The sequence below is a fragment of the Apteryx rowi genome, unplaced genomic scaffold (genome assembly GCF_003343035.1).
Source record: "Apteryx rowi isolate R43461 unplaced genomic scaffold, aptRow1 scaffold_48, whole genome shotgun sequence".
NCBI classification, from domain to species: Eukaryota; Metazoa; Chordata; class Aves; order Apterygiformes; family Apterygidae; genus Apteryx; species Apteryx rowi.
Window position 1 is genome coordinate 1,820,939 of NW_020450738.1, and position 19,647 is coordinate 1,840,585.

The 19,647-nt window shown below is 36.6% G+C and overlaps 1 protein-coding gene across 1 annotated transcript in view; it reads right to left on the bottom strand.

Moving 5' to 3' along the window:
- Nucleotides 1–480: 480 nt before the first annotated feature.
- Nucleotides 481–19,647, bottom strand: part of TACR3 (tachykinin receptor 3) — a 41,429-nt gene continuing 22,262 nt past the window's right edge. The window contains exons 4-5 of the mRNA XM_026078447.1: nt 3,265–3,461; nt 481–796 (exon numbers count right to left, since the gene is read on the bottom strand). Of these exons, the coding sequence (XP_025934232.1) occupies nt 481–796; nt 3,265–3,461 (513 nt within the window). The remainder of the gene's footprint in view (nt 797–3,264; nt 3,462–19,647) is intronic.

The window sequence follows — 19,647 nt, forward strand, 5'->3', positions numbered from 1 at the left end:
ATTGCAGAACAACTGAATAGATTTGGGACTTACCAGGTCTTCATTTTTTAACCAAAATCTTATGTAACTTTATTATTGTAAAATTAATAAACACGTAATAGAAAACCTAATGTATTTGAACTTTAAGTAAAACATCCTGTCACAGTTCAGTAAGTGAAACATAAATGCCACAGGTCAGATACAGGTCAGCTGAGACAATGTTTTTTATGCTGTTGACTTGTTTTAAATAATCCCTACAAACATTGCTATGTACAAGATACAACTTTGCTTTCAGAGAGATGCATACAGATGTCTTCAAGTTTCTCTTTTTCTCCAAAGCACAAATGTAGGTGATGCCAAGAAGGCTCACGATATTTATAGCTAAGATTCATCAGTGGAATTATGTTTGCTTTCCTGTTGCATGGATATTTAGTTCCAAGGAGAATAGGATTGTTTTTCATGCGTAGTGCTGCCCTTCTAGCAGCCATCACCAAGAAATGCTTAGGAATAATCATCTACTGATATGTATGGTGAACTGATGAAACTTGAGGTTGTAGAGATGGTCTTGGAATTTCTGCATGAACAGCCATTAAAGCTCGCATCCCTTGGAGCTACTTTTTTCTTACGGTTGGCCTGGGAATTAACTCCATCATTAGTGTCGAACACTACTGTCAGGCTGGACTCCATTCTGGACACAGCATATAGGCTGCTTTGCCGGGTGGGATGAAACCTGGCTGCTTGGAGCTCCAGCTCATCGTAGCTGGACACCTCAATGAAGGGGCACCAGCGGAAGGCTCGCTTGAAGCCAGCTCGGAACCTGAGAAGAAAGGTGCTTGGTGAGAGCCTACGCTCAGTAGAGCTGGCCGCAGACCTTCATTTGAAAACATGACTTTTGGGGGAATATGTAGTACTGTGTTGACAGGACACAGGTACTCAACTGATCGCCTGGCCCCTAATCCTCTTTGTAGTGAAATCAGTGGGAGTAAAGCTTGAGTAAGTCTGAGCAGGCAAAAAGTGAATACTGGATAACAGCTCATTTCTGTTTCTAATTTTGCGTATGCTTTCTCTGCATTGTAACATTGATATTTTCCAGTTACTCAGTTTCCCTTCCTTTGCCCATGCTTATAAATTGAAGACCAGCTTTCATAGCATTGCCTCAACAGAAATTGTTTTGATTTGGCCAATGATGAAATCTGCATCCGTATTTTTATCTTCTCTCAGCTGAAACTTCACAGCACCCTTTTCTCTGACATAGCATCCCAGCTTCCAGATTCCACTATCCCTACTATGTTTTCCTCTGTAACAGAGACACTTAAATTGAAAATTATGCAAAATGATATAATAACTAATAGTTATTCCCATGAATTACTTGGCAAATCATTTGTAATAATGGAAAAAATCCCAGAAAAATATATAAATATATAAAATATATAAAGAATATCTAACACAAATAGAGCTTTAATGAAGGAAGCTGTAAAGAAATATCTTTAGGCTTTATTATTTTTCATATCACCTTCTGTGCTCTTTCTCATTTTGGGCTTGGTTTTTTTTCCTCTTGAAATAGTGCTATTTCTAGATACTTAAATAATATATCCTAATTAGTGTGGAGATGAGGCTCAGGTGGGTATTGCAATCTTTTCTGGTGCTAGATCCAACACAGGTAACAATACTGCATGAACTGACCTGAACAAATTCCCACCAACAAACTGTAATTTCCCACTGCATGAAAAGGAAGCAGACATTCAGTGTTTTTCTTGAGTTAAATTTCAAACTTAATGATAAGAAAACTCTCACCAATATTTCATTCTTGCACTGAGTTCTGAACAAGATGACCTGTAATATATCTCAAAACTATGAAGATTTTCACTGAATTATATTCTTTAATCCAGACATTTAATTTTGCAGAGTACAAATGTCAATGTGTTTAAGCCATAACAGAGATGATAATTTTTTATGAAAAACATCTTTTGTAACTCTTCCATAAAAATGTTTTTGAAGAAAATGGCAATGTTTTAGAGGTGTTGCAATAATAATTGAGAAAATATGAGGCCTGATTCTTCCTTGCCATGGATTTTGCCAACACAAGACACCCAGTGAAATCCCAGTTCCATTAAAATTAATGGGAAATTTGCCATATGCATTAGGATTTCATTCTGGCATACTAATACTTTACCTTCTCTTTAAACAGACGTAAATGATCAGAAGTGGCAAAAGGTTATGTGAAATAAGGCATTACCTTGACATTTTAAAAGGCCATTGATGGTAGGCTTTGTAAAATATCCCAAAAAGGAGGAAGACTCCAGTGTTGATACACCAATAAAGGCTGGGCAGGATTTGGTCACTGTTTTCAGGTAGACTCTTTTTGACAGGTATTGGATGATCATTATTGGGATTTTGTAAGTATTGAAAAATATTTGCATGAAGCTTGGCAGCCATTAGGCTTGCCCCTGGCTACTCTTTCTGAAGAGATTTCAAATAATATTTGATTGCTTATTCAGTACTGATTTGTACTGACTGCATCGGTGATCAGTTCATTGCTCTCAATGGTCTTTATTCGGTAATACTGGCAAAGATCCTGGTCCTACAAGCTGAAATTAATATTGAGTTCCTTCTGCGATCCAGAAGTAATTTCAAACTGCCAAATATCTGTAAGATCCCACTGAACAAGTGCAGTGCCTTTGAAATTCACAGCACAATGATTTATGTCTGACTTTTCAGGCCTAACCATCAAACAGTCCTGTAATTTAGTACTGAGTAATGAGAATTTAAACACCCRTTTTATTAGCCTGTTACAGACCTCAGAGTTTACTAGAAATCTAATGGTGGGGTATGAAATACACAGTAAATCACATTTTATATTGTAACCTTCCAGCACTGCAAAATATGTTCGTGACTACAATTAGTTAGCGAACATATAGATTGCAGTGTATGGCACTAATAACAGTCTTTATTTTTGGCATATGTTTAACAATTAATAATCCATTTTGGAAGTCCAAGAGTAGGAAACTGCTTATGGGCTTTTAAATTTTGCATGTAGAACCAGGAAGGGCTGGTTTCTGAATGCTGAATTTTGCTCTGAAGTTGTAAGTAGACCGAAGTATTTACTGAAAGCGTGCATTTGGTTCTTTGGGACTAGTTTCAAGTACAAACCTAAAGGAAGATTTTTCTGCCTTCCCACTGACTTGAAGTCTATTAAAGCAGAGATTCATCATCTTTTATCACACTTAAACCATTTATATTCTTGTTAAAGTCATACRTACCAACTGTTTCATAACTATCTCTTACCTCTTATTAAGACAGCAGTAGATAATGGGATTGTACATTGTAGAGCTCATGGCAAGCCAAAAGCTGGCCAAATAGATTTGCTGAATGTATTTCCACCGATTTAATTGTTGATAGATCCCGGTAACTATGAAGTAAATGTGGTACGGTAGCCAGCAGATGGCAAATGTCAGCACAACCACAATCATCATTTTTACCACCTGAAAGATGGAAGTAATAATGCCATTTTATAATATACATTATCCTTTTTTATTCCTAGCACCATTTCATCATTTTGTTGCATGGTTTCATTATTGAAGTTAGTCAAAGCAAAGATGAGCATGCCTTTATATCGTTTTCCTTTTAGTCTGACTTTCCTGCATTTCTGTTTGTCTTTTAAATTAAAAAAAAAAAAACTTTTTGCCGGACATCCTTCTTTTCCTAAACAAAATAGCATAAAAAGCTTCTCTAACATTATCCATCTTGATATATGCATACTTTGCCTACTTTTTGCATACTTAAATTTGGCTTTCTAAAATACTGCTATTTTTCTATATATCTACACATGGAATAAGATTATAGGGTGTTTCATTTGGACACCTCATTGTGGCCTTTATTGACCCTGCTGTCCTTTTCTTTGCAATCCAAAAATATATTCCTTACCCCCAATTATTAGATGTGATTTGAGTTAACAGTAGGTAGTAGGGAATGAGCATCTGCATAATCCTCTTTAATTTCAGAGGTCACCAATTTCACTGGCAGGTGATCATTATTGGTTGTTTACTGTAGGCATTGTAGCATTTGTTACCTTCCTTAGTTTCCAGTAAAACACAAATGAAGAGGAGCTTTGTTTTGCATTTGAAATGTGAGGGAGAAAAAAAAAGTTGTGAAAATCATGGAAGATTTTCACTACTGTCTTTCCCTCTTCAGATATATCAGCTACTAGCCCAGCTACCATTTTCAACACAATACGTCACAAATTAACACAAAAAGTTTTAATCTGTGTAGGTTAAATGAAACCAAACATGATAGATCTGTACTGGGAGGATCTCTTGTTCACTTGTACTATGAATATCTACATGTCTTAGGTTGCTATTTTTTGAAAACATTAGTTAACCTAATTCATTCAGTTTACATATACATATGTATACATATGTATATGTATGATATGTATACATATGATACAGTCTTTAACTCATATCACATCTTATTGTTGCAAACATAAAGCAATTTTTCATTTAGTATCTGGCACTGATTTAGAAGCCTTCCTGCTGGCTGGAGAGTACTGTACAAAATTTTAGAAGATGAGAATGCTTATTATCACTGATGATCACTTAATATACAAAAGGTACATTTGTCTAAACATACAACAACATCAATAATTGATTCTTCCAAAGCACTTTGCATCAGTTGACTGTAAAGCATTTGAGAAGGAAGATCGGTATTATTATAAGGGAAGGCAGCACATCAAAATGTAGCATCACTTTCGCCTTCTGTGAGTGTATATTTGTATGTCTCTATCTAGGTGTGTATAGATGCATATTGGACTATATGTGAGGGTACAGACATCAATGTGATTTTTTTTTTTGAGGGAGGAAGAGGTTGTGACTGTATGTGAATAGACATTTCTGGACTAACTTATACATCTGAAACAATACCATAAAAAATACATTCTCCTTAGCAAGGCTAACAAAATTGTTGACAATTTCCTCAAGTAGAGACAGGCATGCACACAGTACAAGACAGCACCTTATAGCTCATGCTGTGGTTCTTGTCCATCCCCTTGCTCTTTCCAAATGGTGATCGATAGCTGTGAACCGGAACTGCCTTCAAGGTCTATAAACCCAGGGCACTTTAATTTGACCTGGTGTAAATTCTGATGAATGARCATAAGTGCCAGTAGAGGGTTAAGCTCAATTAGGACATGGGGAAAATAAGTGAAACAGGCTTAGTATGAATTTGCCCCCAAAACCTGATTGTCTCTTCCCTCTACACTGATGTTTCACTAAAAAATCTCCAGTGGCACTGTGCATGTTCCACTGCAGAGGATAAAAGAAAGCCTTAATAGTTTTTTTTGTTTGGTGTATTTAGACCTGTGGCACTGATGATAACAAAGTCCTTTTATTTTCTTTCTTTCTAATATGCCTATTCTGCTTATTTTTTGAGATATTACCATTTTTCAATTGCTTTTTCCTCTGTTCCATGTTGCATAGAATTCATTAATAAGTTTGCTCTTGTGCATTCAGAAACCTTTCTAAAGCAAGCAAACCAGAAAATTACTGAATTCAGTTATGCTTAATCTTTAGCTCTGTTCCTGCCACCATTTTGCCATGGAGAGCTTTCCAAAATCTGTGATTGCAGTGGGCATCAGCAACCTGCACCTGGGTGGCACCAAATTCTGCTAGTGTTCTGCTCAATCTCCCCTTGCGTACTGTGAGCAGCATGGCTGGAGGAAAGGGGTGTTCTTCTGTTCTGGGACTTCTATTTTTTGTTAAAATGAGTTGTACTGAGCCCGTTGGCAGTTGTGCAACCTTTAGGGAAGTCTTGAGACTAGATTTGGAATATGATGGAAAATCAAAGCATTTTATATTTTGATTTTCAGCAGCATTTCCTGTTGACATTGATCCTGCAGAGTTCTGCCTATGCCTAACAAAAGATATGTCTGTTAAAAAAAAAAAAAAAAAGTTACTTCATGTGCTTTGCAGTCTTGGCTGTCCCTTTAAGTCCTTTCCCTCCTGAATAAGCAGCATTCTTTCATTAATGAACAGTACATAATGAGAACAAAATGCATTTAAAAGAACAAAGCAGACATAGATTTATTGGAATTGGAGTTCTTGGGTTTGCTTGTGCTGTGAAACATTTGATGCTGTAAAAGGGAAAGGAGCTAAAAGATTCTGTTTGTAGAGAGCAGGAAGTATGGGTTTTTTTCCTCCTGTTCTTATTCTGCATGAAAAATAGCTAAAAAAAATTAGTTGGATTTAGATACAGCATTGAGAACAGCTCTTGCAAGATTAGGAGTAAGAGACACACTTTCCAGAGAGAATTAATTGATGCCAGGGGGCTATAGCAACGTTTAGAAATATTCTCATTGCAAGACATTGATTTGCCATCAATATCTAAGACTTAGGCCAGAGAATCATTTCATTTTCAAACTGCTTGGCAGCTCTTCATTGTCTTTCTAAGGCATCTTTGATATTGCTGCTTCTGCAAGGTCAGGGACTTTGCTTCTGTCTTCATATGCACCAGTTTCACACTCCACAACTTCATTAATTTCAATAAATTTTACTCCTGGGTTATGGAGATGTAAGTGAGAATCAGAGCAAATACTTTGAAAACCCATGCTCTGTAAGAATGTCTTCATTTACCCGTTCATGGATATTATTTATCCATGAACACAACTCAAACACGGTTATTAAATGCCATTCAGAAATAACCTCTGGGAGCTGTAATGTGTTTCTCTTTCTACTTTGTGCTCTTTGAGAAGAATCAAACTACCAAAATAACATTGCACAAAGTATTTCCCCCAGCATGCTAGCGTGCAATCAGTAGATCTACTTCTCAGCCCTGGGGACAAATATGTACACACTTGCACACTARGCACCAGAGAGAACGGAACAACATTATGTCTCTTTTTTGCCCCACAACACTTGCGTGGAATAAACGATGGTCTGTCTTTTGCAAGAACATTAGGATTTCAAGGTAACTCTACTGGCATTAGTACAGAGATTGGACTGTTTTCTGAGATATCAGCTGCTGTAGTTTCTCTCATAATTTTTACAAGCTCAGGGATTTTCTGTGCTCCTTTAGCCTGTAGCAAGGATACATTCCTAATAGGTGAAATAGATGCAGGTTTTGAAGGAGAAAGAATCAGAGAGCTTTAAAGTGCAGGAAGTCTTTCAATCAAGTAGGACACATGCCAATTTCAGTACTCCACAGATTATTCCTCTGATTTCCACTTTTCATCCATTTTTTTTTTTCTGAGTTGTGTAGAAAAAAGCAACTACTTTTCCATTCAGTTTGCATGGCCCCTTCATACAGACAGAGTCCACAATCGCTTACTTTGTTATTTAAGTAGTAAAGTTGAAAAAAAGATTGTCTGGTCTTGTATTAAGTAGTTTAGCATCAGATTGCTGTCTTACAAATGCTGAAATGTTGTTTTTTTCCCCCCCTCAAAATCAAAGCAGTTCTGACATTTTTCTTGAACAGACTTGGCTACTGYCATTTTTAAATTATACTTTTCTGATGTTGCATGGCTGTCTGTACTTCTCCTGGAAATGACTCTTCAGAATTTTGCTGAATGAGTTTGCTGAAGATTGGTTCTCTGAGGCACGATATTGGAGGCCTATAGGTTCAGCATACAGAGACTACAGAGCAGGGAGAGTGATACATAAGGCCTGGTGCAAGTCCTTTCTGTCTGTTTTTGTTTTTTTGAGTTAAATTCGTAAGTGGAGCATGACTGTGACAGTGACCTTGACAATAAGATTCTCTCAACAAATTCAGAATTATCCCTAGGAGTAAGTCTTCTAGTCTTTTTGTCGTGCTTTTTGTTCTGAGTAGAGATGATTTTACAAGGATCTCATTTAAAAAAAAAAAAAAAAAGTGGCCACAAGTTTTACATTACTTTATACAGCAGAAGTGTCTTGATTTCTCATAAGGGACTGTTAGATATAAGACAATACGCTAACATCTGCTGTTCAGATGATTGCTGTAATCTGGACTACAAGTAAAGGTTGGTGGCCTTGGATTATTGTCTTACTCTTCAGCATCGGGGAGCACAAGGAGTTCACATTTTTGAGAAGATGACCCAGAGTGGCTGTTGTGAGAAGACATTACTGAATATGAGTACCCAGCTGAGAACTAGTGCTGAAAAAAGTGAAAAAGCTGAGCTAGTGCTTTTGCACTTAAAAGTCACGCCATCACTTATTTTACAATAGCCTCCTTGTGTAGCTGTGCCCTAGAACAATTAATGGTGCACACTTTACTGCTTCTGCGTGCTTCCAAGCAGAGGCGAGATTTAGTGTGGGAGAAACACCATATTCGCATTTCCCTTTGTTTCCCCATTAGCAATAGTTAGTTCTTAAGTCCACTTTCTGCCACGTTTTTGAAAATGTTCAGGGACCTTTAATCCTCATTGGAGACTCTCCCAAAACCTTGCCAATGTTTTAACACTCACTTGAGTTTTCTGTATAAGATTTCAAATGAATCAGCACATAAAAATGAATTTTGTTTCTTGAGAAATAGAACTGATATTGAACAGTGAATTAATAAGCAAATAAGGCTATGCTGAATTATGCAAATGAATTATGCAAAAATACTCATACATGTTGGCTGTTTTATGTGGGCCTAAAATGAGATGGGGACCCGTGGTGATCTGCAGAGTAGGCGTACAGGCTGGAAAGCCTGTAGTCTTTTGGATTGATTTCTTTCTAGTTTATTCAATTGGGGGAATTAAATAAGTGATTTATATAATTAGAAACCTTTTTAATGTTTGCCATACTTTATAATTTTGGCATCGTTGGAAGGAATGCAGATTGTTTAATACAGTTTGAAAAACCTCTTTTTTCTTCTTCCTGTTGATAGGAATAAAACTGTGTTGCCTGAAGATGAAATGAGTCATTCCTGGACAGTACTTGTTAAAAATGCATGGCATAATACTGTTCATAAAAAACAAAATAAAAACAGTTAACAGTATTCTTTTATTGTCATCATAAATATGCATTTGGAAAGGTAGTAGTATCTTCCCTTCCAAATGTTGAAGCAAAAGCATTTATTACCATCCAAGAGAAGAAACAAAAAGCAATAATGTCCACCCAGTCCTATTTTAATTTAAATTGAGTTAAAAGTAAATAATTATGCTAGTGATGTCTGAGGTTTATATTTGGCATTTGATGCACTTGGTTTATTTTTGTTATTCCATAAATGACTATATGAAGTTATTAATTTATTAGGAAAAGTAGACGTGTGTCTCACATGTAGGACACTTGGAAGTGTTGCCTCAGTAAAAATGAGGTATATGCTCTGGTCAGTTACGTTTGCTAAAACGTATCAGGAGGGTCATTGTCCTGTCAGCATCTGCTGTTTCTGCTTCCATACAGGCGTTTTAGTATTGCCTCCAGTGTTAAGAGTATCTCAGTCCTTGACCATAATGGTCAGCTTGCTGATCATTACTGCACCTGTTTGATACTCTTGTGGCATAAGGTACAAGCCAACCCGTGCCAGGGTGGCTGAATCTATTTCCAAAAAAAAGGTGCTCCAAAACCTGTTGAAATCCAATAAACTCTTTCCATTCATCCCAGAAAGTGAGTAATGATATAAGAGTGTTTTGGATAGGTTGTTTACAAGACTGCAGTCCAAAGACTTCTAAAGCATGAAGCTTTATAGGAAGCTTTATAGGATAGAAGTTATAGGATTACATTTGTTAGGTGAAGGTATCAATAGACAGAAGACATAGACACCGTTGTGTAAAGATTATAATTTACTCCTGCTCCTACAAGGCACGTTTGGAATATCAACACTTCTCTGCAGTTCAGCTCCTGCCACCGGTTGCCATTTGTGATGACTGTGGGCTGGTTTGCCCAGTTTTCACTTTGTAACTTTATGCTGTAGCAGAGGTTTAGTGAGGTCTCTTACTCTAGGTGTAAAGGAAGTAGTCATGTAGCCTTCTACATGAACTCAAAAAGAGACACGTTGAAATAATGTTTTGTTTTTAAGTGAATAGCAGCATGTACTGAACGTAAAAGTGTATAAATGCAATGCTGGTACTGCGACTCTGCTCTCCTGTACAGCTGTCAGCACTGCAGTCCTCCAAAATGACTGATCTGTATCACTTTTTTTGTATTCTTCACCATCCAGGTTGGGCACCATGACAGAAAGATCAATAACCTCAAAGCTCATGCAAAACTTAATTAATTCGTGATTTCCCTACATGGACTTAAAGAGGAAAGGGCTTCCTGTAATCTGTCTTACGTATAGGGCTATACAGGGGGAAACAATTTATCACATTTAACAGGACAACTTGACTGCAGATTATGTGAGCCACATTCAGAGATGAACTGAGATTTTCAAGATTTGCTTGTATGCTGGTGAAAGAAATTATTTCGAACTTAAAGAACATATTTTGTCCTGCAGGTGGAATATTAAGGTCATCTGTCTGGAGGGTCAGATGCCATACTTGAACCAGGAAGGAACTGGTAGAGGAAAGAGAACTGTCTGAAACAACAAACCTATCACAATCTCCATGTGTTTAAAATTTAAACAAATTTTGAAGGAGAGAGAGATTTGATTTTCATTTGGCTTTCCAGGAGGTATCTTAATTTTATTATTAAGAAACAGTTCAATTCAGCAATGCATTTAAAAGCACACTAAATTCACATCACTGCCTAAAAGTAGAGTCGTTTGTTGAATTCAGACCTTTTTGCATTACTGTAATTGATGTAGGATCCTCGTTTGGAYGAGTATACCGGTTAATCTCGATTTTTCTCCCCTACTTCCTAAACTCATGATTTTTTCTCCATTTAATCCAATGTATTTCTGTTCTTAAAAATATGAGGTGCTGTTAAACTGACCTAGTTGGCCTAGGACTGCTACCAGACTTAATATTTTGCATGAGGTTTCTACCACAGGTGATGTGAGATACAGAAATATAGAGGAGAAACATCAGGGATATTTTAAGTGCATACTCCAGAGCTTACTCACTGACCATGCAGGATCAATCTGTTACCTCTGCTACTGATCCAGAGTCGTTGCCAGCTGTGTTATAGGAAAGGAGGTGATAGCCTTAGGATATTCCTCCTTCAAAAAAGAAATGCARTTGCCCGAGCTCATACAGTTGTAATCAGAAACCTTGTATCAGTCTGTCAGTAGGTACTTACACTCTGCAAGATTTATGTACGGTATGCAGCCAGTTTTACAGTTTGGTGCTCTTTTACACTGTTGTGGTTGCTACTTCAGGCATAGAGGACAAGTGTGGAGTGATGCATTGCCCATTCATAGCTGAATTTTTTGGAAAGGTTGAAAGACAATGAGTAAAAGCTTGTGCTGCTGCTGAGTGTGTTGTAGCTCTTTGGTCGTTAGAGAGTGGAGTACAGCAGCTTTCAGAATCATCAATCAGTGTATTTCATTATATTTAAGTGTTTTAATGCAATTTGGAAAAGGATCAGGAGATTTGATTTTATTTTTACCACAACAAGGTAATAATTATGGGTGAATTCTTAAATGAATTGCCRAAAGGCCTGTAAAACCCCAGGAACAAAAGAAAGCCTGGTTAATTGTCTGAGTTTCTGTAAAGGAGAAAGGATGAATCCTATCTTTTTGAAGTTTTAAGCCCATAAAGTAGCTCTGTAAAAAATATTTTGGTTATGGATAGTTAATTTTGGTTTCTTTTAACATGTAATGGAAATAATTTCCCAGTGTCTTATGTCCCAGTCTTCCTTGGGCAACTGCTGAGTATGTGAAGAGTGAGGCTATAAAACCAAAATTACAATATACAACATTGAGAGTTGCTTTGCTCGTTCCCTTGTTCCTTACATTTCCAATGGGTATTTAGTTCATATATTGGATAATGGAAAAGATTTAATAGCTTTTTTTCCCCAAACTTTTAAATAAGTTTTTTTTTTCTCAGAATATTGGCCATGCTGCCTAGCACTGGTGGAAAAAAAGTGGAGGGGGAGGGGAGAAAGAATATTTTGTCATTATATGGATTGTGCAAGAATTTCAGAATTTAATTAATGGTAAATTAAAAAGCCCACATCAAGTTTTTCCCTCAGTACTCTATTTGTGTTCTTGTTAAGATTTTTAATAGCTAAGGGAACGTATTATTGATCAGAATAGTAAGAGATCTGTTCTTCTGCTAGCACTTTTACGAGACAGATATTATTCATGTGATATTATGGCCCTTGTAACCCTTTAGGAGCTTTTTGTAAGCATACATCAAAATAAAGAAAAACATCCCTATTCTACAAGCTTTTACCTGTAATAGCAGTTACTCCCAAGTAGCAATTTTTACCCCTGTGTTAATAGCAATCCAGCAAGTCTGAGGGGTGTCTGTCTTAATGGCTATGGGGCAATTGTTCAGAACATGTTAGTAGAGCACTTATTTGCAGTCTGATCTGATACTCTTTACTACATAAACAGTGCTGGAGCACCCAAACAGAGCCATGGAGAAGAACACCAGACAATTACCATCAGTTCTTCACAGAAAACATGCTACATCCCCTTGTGTAACTTCTGCAGTGTTACAAAACTAGTTTTAGGCATGTGTAACAGTTTGTGAAATTAGGCTCTAGCTTTATCAGGCCTGGTTTGCATGTAACATGTTAACAAATGTATTTCACATTTCCTATAAATTGCCAGAGTTAGGTATATCATAGTAAGAGTTCCCCTGAGGCAGAATCAGAGACATTGTTGCTAGTTTTCACAGGTAACTTTTAACTGTTGCATTTCACTGATGAGCAAGATTTGGGAAACACTTTTTGCCAGAAAGGTAATAGAGATGAGAATCAAATTTTTATTAGAAAGCATTTAACAGTAATTTCCCTCCCATCCAGGAAATGTTCTTTAAGTGTCAGTTTTGAGACTAATCTCATTTAATATATTTACTGAGGAGCTAGGGATAAAAGAATAAGAGCATGCTAAATACATTTGGTGAGAATACACCGTTGTGCAGCATTGCTGATACAGAGGTATAACAGAGGAAGAACTTGGATGTTTTCAAAACTTCAGGAGCAGAAATGCAACTACAAAGTTCAAAGTGCTAATCATGCACTTAGTGTAGTATCTGTAGTGGTTGTGTCTCTGACTTGGGACATGGTAATCACAGATTTCACAAATAGAAACTGGTACTGTGCTAGTTTGAGGGATTGCTTGACATTGCTCTTCTGTAATTAGGATCATACTCAAAAAAATTCTGGGATTTGCTGATTTGGGGACTAATAAAATTTTCTGGTGTGAGGTGTGGAGTTACTTGTTGTGAACACATGAGGAATAGAGCAATATAAATATATTGATTCCTTATGGCATGACCAAAGAAATGTGATGAGATGTTAGGATGTTCCAGATGAGACATTTTCAGTGGAGAGAGGAAAGTGTTAATACCACTATGCAAGGCCATGGTGAGACTTCGTCTCTGGCATTCCTTGTGTGGTTTTGATCACTCATTGTATATAGATGTTGTTATATAAAAGAAGACTTGCTTGTTTCATTTATGTGATGAATGTAAATGAAGGTCGAGAGAGGATATGACTGTTTATGCAAACAGTTGCAGCAGCAGCACCAACAAGGGATAACAGTTAATTAAACTAACAGAAAATATTGATGTAAGTAAAGCTGTCCATAAGTAAATTTAGCCTGGAAACTGGAACGCTGKGGGTAGTGAGATTTTGGAACACTTTAAATTAGAAGTAGTGGGCCAGAAGGCAAACTGATTTTAAGATGGAGCTTTTGATAGCAGAAGAATTCTGGGTTGCCTGTGATGATGGGCATTAGGCCCTGAGGCTACTTCGAGTCCTATATTTATTTAACTTTTTAATATTGATAGATACAAAATAACATCCAAGGAATAAGAGGAGAGAGCTCTGGACAGGGTTCAACATCTGGTGCCTTGCAAACTAGGGATGAGTTTGCTTTTGGAAGGGCCATAAAAGCAGCTGCTTGTCTAGTCCCATCTCTCCTCGGATTTGATTCAGTAGAACTTTCCAGAAGGGTTTTGGAAAGCTTTAATTACATGACTGTAAAGGACGCTGTTTCATTTCACTGAAATATTTCACTTTTCCTGGGTTTGTATATCTTCTTTTCTCAGTCAAAATTAAAAAAAATTTACAGATACATTTTTTTATATGAATAAGATTGACAGTTATCAAAGCAGACCATGAAAAAGAAAAAAGCAGTTCAACCTCAGAGAATTCAGTTACTATAAATACCTCTTTGATGTATTTACTTGACAGTGGTTACCAGTACTGCATTTAGAGCAAATGATGTAGCATGGTCAGTGTGAAGATCCTGTCTTACTTCTGTCATCAGCAGTGCTATCTCACCCACTTTATGACTGCTTTATGATAGCTGAAGTGCAGATGAAGCTTTGAAAACACTATTTTAGAGGAATGGAATTGTTGACTTACCCAATGACTTTGCTTCCTCATGCTTGGTACTAATTTCACATTTCATAAAACCAAAATTAATTTTCATTGAGTACAGAACCATCTGGAATGGTCCATTTGTCCTTTTTTTCCCATATAGAGAAAAGAGGCTATTGGGGCTTAATGGTCTAATTAATCTCAGTGTTGATTTTGATGGTGGCAACGTATGCTTGCATGACCTGTCATAAAGGCCTTGTGCGTTGAGATATGGTCCATGTTAGCACATCTGAACAAGTGCTCTTGTCTGGTTCATGTTATTAGTAAAATTGGCCTACCTCAGTAATTTCTAGTTTTGCTGCAAATGTTTTTTGTTCTTGAACATGCTTTAATATATCCATTGATGTGGCTTTACAAAATAGTATATATTGACAGTGCAAAGTTACTGCTTCAGATTTTGACTTAGAAGGTGCAAAGCGCTGAGAATAAATTTTGTACCACTAGAGGAATAATAATGTCTCACTAACCACAGCATTAACCCTTTGACTTTCTTCTTTTCACACTCCATTAGAAATAGTACAGTGTAATCTAACAACAACCTGTTATCTTTCTCTGATGCAGGGAAGAGGTTTTTTTATGGTGAATTCTAATGAGGAAATGAAACATTAATTTTGGAAATAGTATTTTAGGAGGTAGTGATCCTCAAATGACATCTGAGTCAATAAGGAGAATAACCATAATTTAATGTATGTGACAGTCACGTGGTTAGGAGACTGTAGTGATATGCTAGCATCACGCATATACTTCTGTGGTTTATTTCCCAGGGGAACAGATTACCAATCTTAGTGTATTTGCACAAGCTAAATAGCTGTTAAATGGCTGTGGTCTAAATCTCTCAGAGAAAACCTGCCATTTAATTCAGACCATACAGCAATTCTGAAAACAGACACAGTAGGTGGGTGGAGAGAAAAGGCCCCCTGTAATAAAAAAATAAAGGAAGCACAATGGAAAATATTTTAAGGTACCACTGATTACATTTACTTCTAATCTTGAAATAAGGTGTGAGAGTTCAGTAACAGATAAAAAGTCTAAACTAGTGCAAAGGAGGAGAAACAGATGATAACTGGAGTTCATACAGATTGTAGGAAGGACCAGATCACTTCTTTCTAAATGAAGAAATCTAAGACATGAAATACATGCACAGGCTTGTGTATCTATTGCTTATAGAGCTGTTAAATGGGAGTATCATAACTGAACTTGAAACTAGGCAACCTTTACCAGATTTCAGGTTCAGGACTCTTGATTTGGATTTGTTCTTTAGATCTGAAAATGCTCCTGAAAATTCCTTCTTCCTGGATTGTTTTTTTTTTCTTTAATCAAAATGTGCCAGTGTCAAAGACAACCACAATAAAACTGATGTTTGAGACTTGCTTTGTCTCACTAATACTAAATGTTCAAATTGTTTTCATTTCTAAAGTAGTTTCACAAAGCATAAGCTGTATGACTAAGGTGAGTCTAACATCAGAGGAGACTGACTTTAAAAATATGAAATCATAAAATAAGAATAGTTTTAAAAAAAGGAAAAAAGAGAGATTCAGAGCTGATCACTTCAGAAACTTTTAATTCAGTTGCTAGTACTGCACGTAGAAGAAAGGCAGTGGATGAGCATGACAGGTTATTTTGGGTGGTATTTTTGTAGCACCTTGAGCTGCTTAAAGAATAAACAAGCATTTGTTTTTAGGTGTATATATTTAGGTGTAAGGACAGAAATCATTAAAAAGCATCTCTTATTTTTTTGGTTACTGACTGACAACAATGCTGTGGAGTGTACAGAACTGCTGCTAGCTGGAGTAAGTTGTCCTTCAGCCTGGTATTACTTAGTCTTTTTTCTTTGTGAATGTGCTGAACAATGCTTGCTAAATTTATGAATGTCTACACTGAGGTACATATTCCACCATGATAAAGCTTTGGCCTACATGGTGCTAATAATGAATCAATGCTCAGGCTTGAGGCTGAAGGAGAGGATCCACAATTTATCTGTAACTGTATGAAATTTCGGGTACTCGAGCAATACGGCCATCCCTATAACAGAAACCATAGTACTATGTCTTTTTGATCAGTGAGACCATCTGTTGTCAAAATAGGGTTTAATTCCCCAGCTCCCTCTTCTTGGTTGTTTTTGTTCTAACATACCCCTCTCTTTTTTCTCCATTTTATTTTCATTGTCAATCTGTGCAAGATCAAAGAGTAGGCTTATTTTACAGAAGAGGATTTCTGGTGGACCAAAAAATTTTACTGGAGGTTATTTTTGGCATGAGGCATGTAGTGGTATTCATAACAAAATAAGTTTTTGCACCTCATTATCCAATGATACAATGGGTAGGTTGACTGAGAAATACAAAATCAACCAAAGTGAAGAGGCTGTGTCCCAGGGAGAAGCACGCATACCACTTTTCGTATGTTTGCACAATTCTGGAACTGGCTTCTTGTAAGTATATATGCAAAGTGCTACTACACCACCATGGTAGTCATTTCCATCCACTGAACACAAGCACAAATGAATCTACAAGGTGCAAAGATTCATGCCCCCTGAATAAATAAATGATAGGAAAGACAAGATGACCATATAAGTCTTTTCCACAGTCTGCTGTTACATGGCCAGTTTATATGAGTTGTAACCCAGATGCCTTCCTCCTATATCTGTGCACTACAGGATTTGCATAGATAATGCAATACTCTTTGGGCAGATAATGTCAAAAAGGGAATATTTAGAAATAGATGCAGTCTTGGTAAAACATAACCTGAATAAAGGCCAAAAAATTCTTTGGTTATTACTGTCTGACTTTTAAAAAAAACATTCATAAGTGATGATWCAGTATAGACTGAGGGGTGTTCCATGCAGATTTGGGCTATCCCTTGACGTCTGTAGTAGAAACAGAAAGCTGTGTAGAACAGTTGATTGCAGCTGGTGCTTTCAAAGGACATTAGGATAATCAAGTTCTGTTGACTTTCTATGGGATTAAACTGTTTAACTCCCTTATGCTTTTTTTGAAAATGGAATATAACATACACAAGTTCTTGGAGACTGGAGTGCTGATCCTTATGCTGAGTAAAGCTGGGACAATATGGGTTGCTTAAATAACTGGGAAAATGTTAAACTTACTGTGTGTTTATATAGTCCCCTTGGATAGCAGTTATTTTCCAACCTTGAGGAAGTCTGAACAAACATCTAAGATAAAAGTGGGCTTTCAAAATTGCGTTGGCAGGAAATAGGAAGTCACATGCAAGACAAATCCTTGGACCTAGACTGTCAAAACTTTGTTTTTCTTGTTGAATGCAAACTTCCAAATGAAGTTTTATGGAGAGGTCAGTATCCAACTAGTGTGTCTATCTAGACTTAGTGATTACTTGTTTACAGTAAGGGTCAGAATTATTTACCATATGATATGTGATTTYATGTACTGTTTTCATTACCTGTTTTTGGTGAATAGGCTTTAGACTCTGGGTGTGATCTTGTTTTTCCAAATCTATGTCAGCTTTTGTGGGTGCACATAGTTTATTCAATATCTCATGAGTTTTGATGTTACACTGTAGTGTTCTGAGCTTTGAATCTCTCTTGCTTTTTCATTTTAATTTAATAAAATCTGCCCCATAATAAACTGTTCCATAATGGCACAGCTCAGCTTCTTTCAATTAGCCCTTATCTGCTACTGTTTACTGTCAGCAAAAGTATTATTATTTCTAACTAGTATTTTTCTTATTTCATGCAATGTAGTATTAACTGTATATTAAAATGATTTCACGTCATGTATTCATATGCTGGAATAAAATGGAAAATCTGCCTTTTTAGTGACACTGAACCTCAGTGAGAAGCCAGGAGTATTCCCTCAAACATAATACTCTGAGTTTTATTTCTATAGCTGTATTTCTATGTGAAAAAGGAACATAGCACAATCTTTCCTGGGTATATTATTTAAAATCATTGAGTTGAGATGCCTTTTTTAACATTGGTTTGTAGTCCTTCAAGACTTCACCTGGCTACTTCTGTTTATCTAATAAAAGCTTCCCACACATTAATTTTGGGTGATTTTTGAATTTTCACCTAACCATTCTGACCCTGACTTGGAAAGCAGATTGTGCTGTTTTCTTACTAAATTTGGCTTTTCACACTATGTAATATTTGAAATTCATATTCAGTGGTGTCCCTCTTGACATCGTCATTCCTGAGCAGTCCCATATTGTTTTAAGCATCTTTTCTTTTCAGATAGCAGTGTTAAAAGTTTTCCCCTTTTTATTTTCTCCTCCACTGTGTTGCATGTACTGTGTTAATTGATTAAATAGATGCATTTGAGTGTAAATGAATATGGGATATTTACTTTTGCTATCAATATGTATATAAAGCTTTGCAAATTTTCTTATGTAATTAGGCTAGTAAACCTGACCATCTCTCTAGTGTCTCCTGCAATACTATGAGTCACTAGCAAATACACATTTGTTTTTCTGAGCTTGTATTTACAGATTTGCAAAAAGGTTTTGATGTGGGAAAAATATGGCTTTTATTCAACCTCTCTTGCAATAAGGAGTTGAGATAAGACTATCAGCTGACTGTGTCAAGAGAAGCAGAGACTACAGGAAGAGGCACGGCTGTGGAGGAATCATGAAAATTGCCAAAAAAGATGCACATTGAAGGATCATTATCATGAAGTTAACAGCTAGAGGTAAGGAGAATTGTAAAGATAGGATATAAAAGTTAAGGAGAGTATTCCTATTCTTTCTATTCGGACAAGGTAATAGTATCTTCTGCTGTGAAAAACATTATTTTGTCAGAAGAATGTAGTATCAGAACTGCATCTATTTTGACAAAGTCAGCAGTAACTGATTGATTTAATCTTTGCTGGACATGATTATCCCCTTTTGCAGGTTAAGTAAWGTTGGAAGAGGGATTGGAAGGGAAGGCTGAATAAAATAAACAGGGTTTAGAGACAAAAGCTGAGAGCAAATCTGGGTATTTGCATTTGAGTGTGAAGAACACTTCGGCCTAGTAAAATTGATAGTAACACTGTAAGCCACCTATGTAAACTTAATTTGTGTCTCACAGTACTGAAACTATAATTCCATCTTGTGAAAATGGGAGTTGCAGGAGAATAAAGCAGCTGAACATCAGTCTCGTGACAGGAGCTTTAACAAAAAGGAGTAGTGGCTGCAAAGTCCCCACACATCATAGTTGTTTGAAAGACAGATGTCAGGCAAACTTAAAGGGATCAGTCCCTGAGAAACTTGATCTGTCAAGAAAAGAAAAATGTGGTTTAAGTGTTGGAGCACGAATCAGGACAGAGCG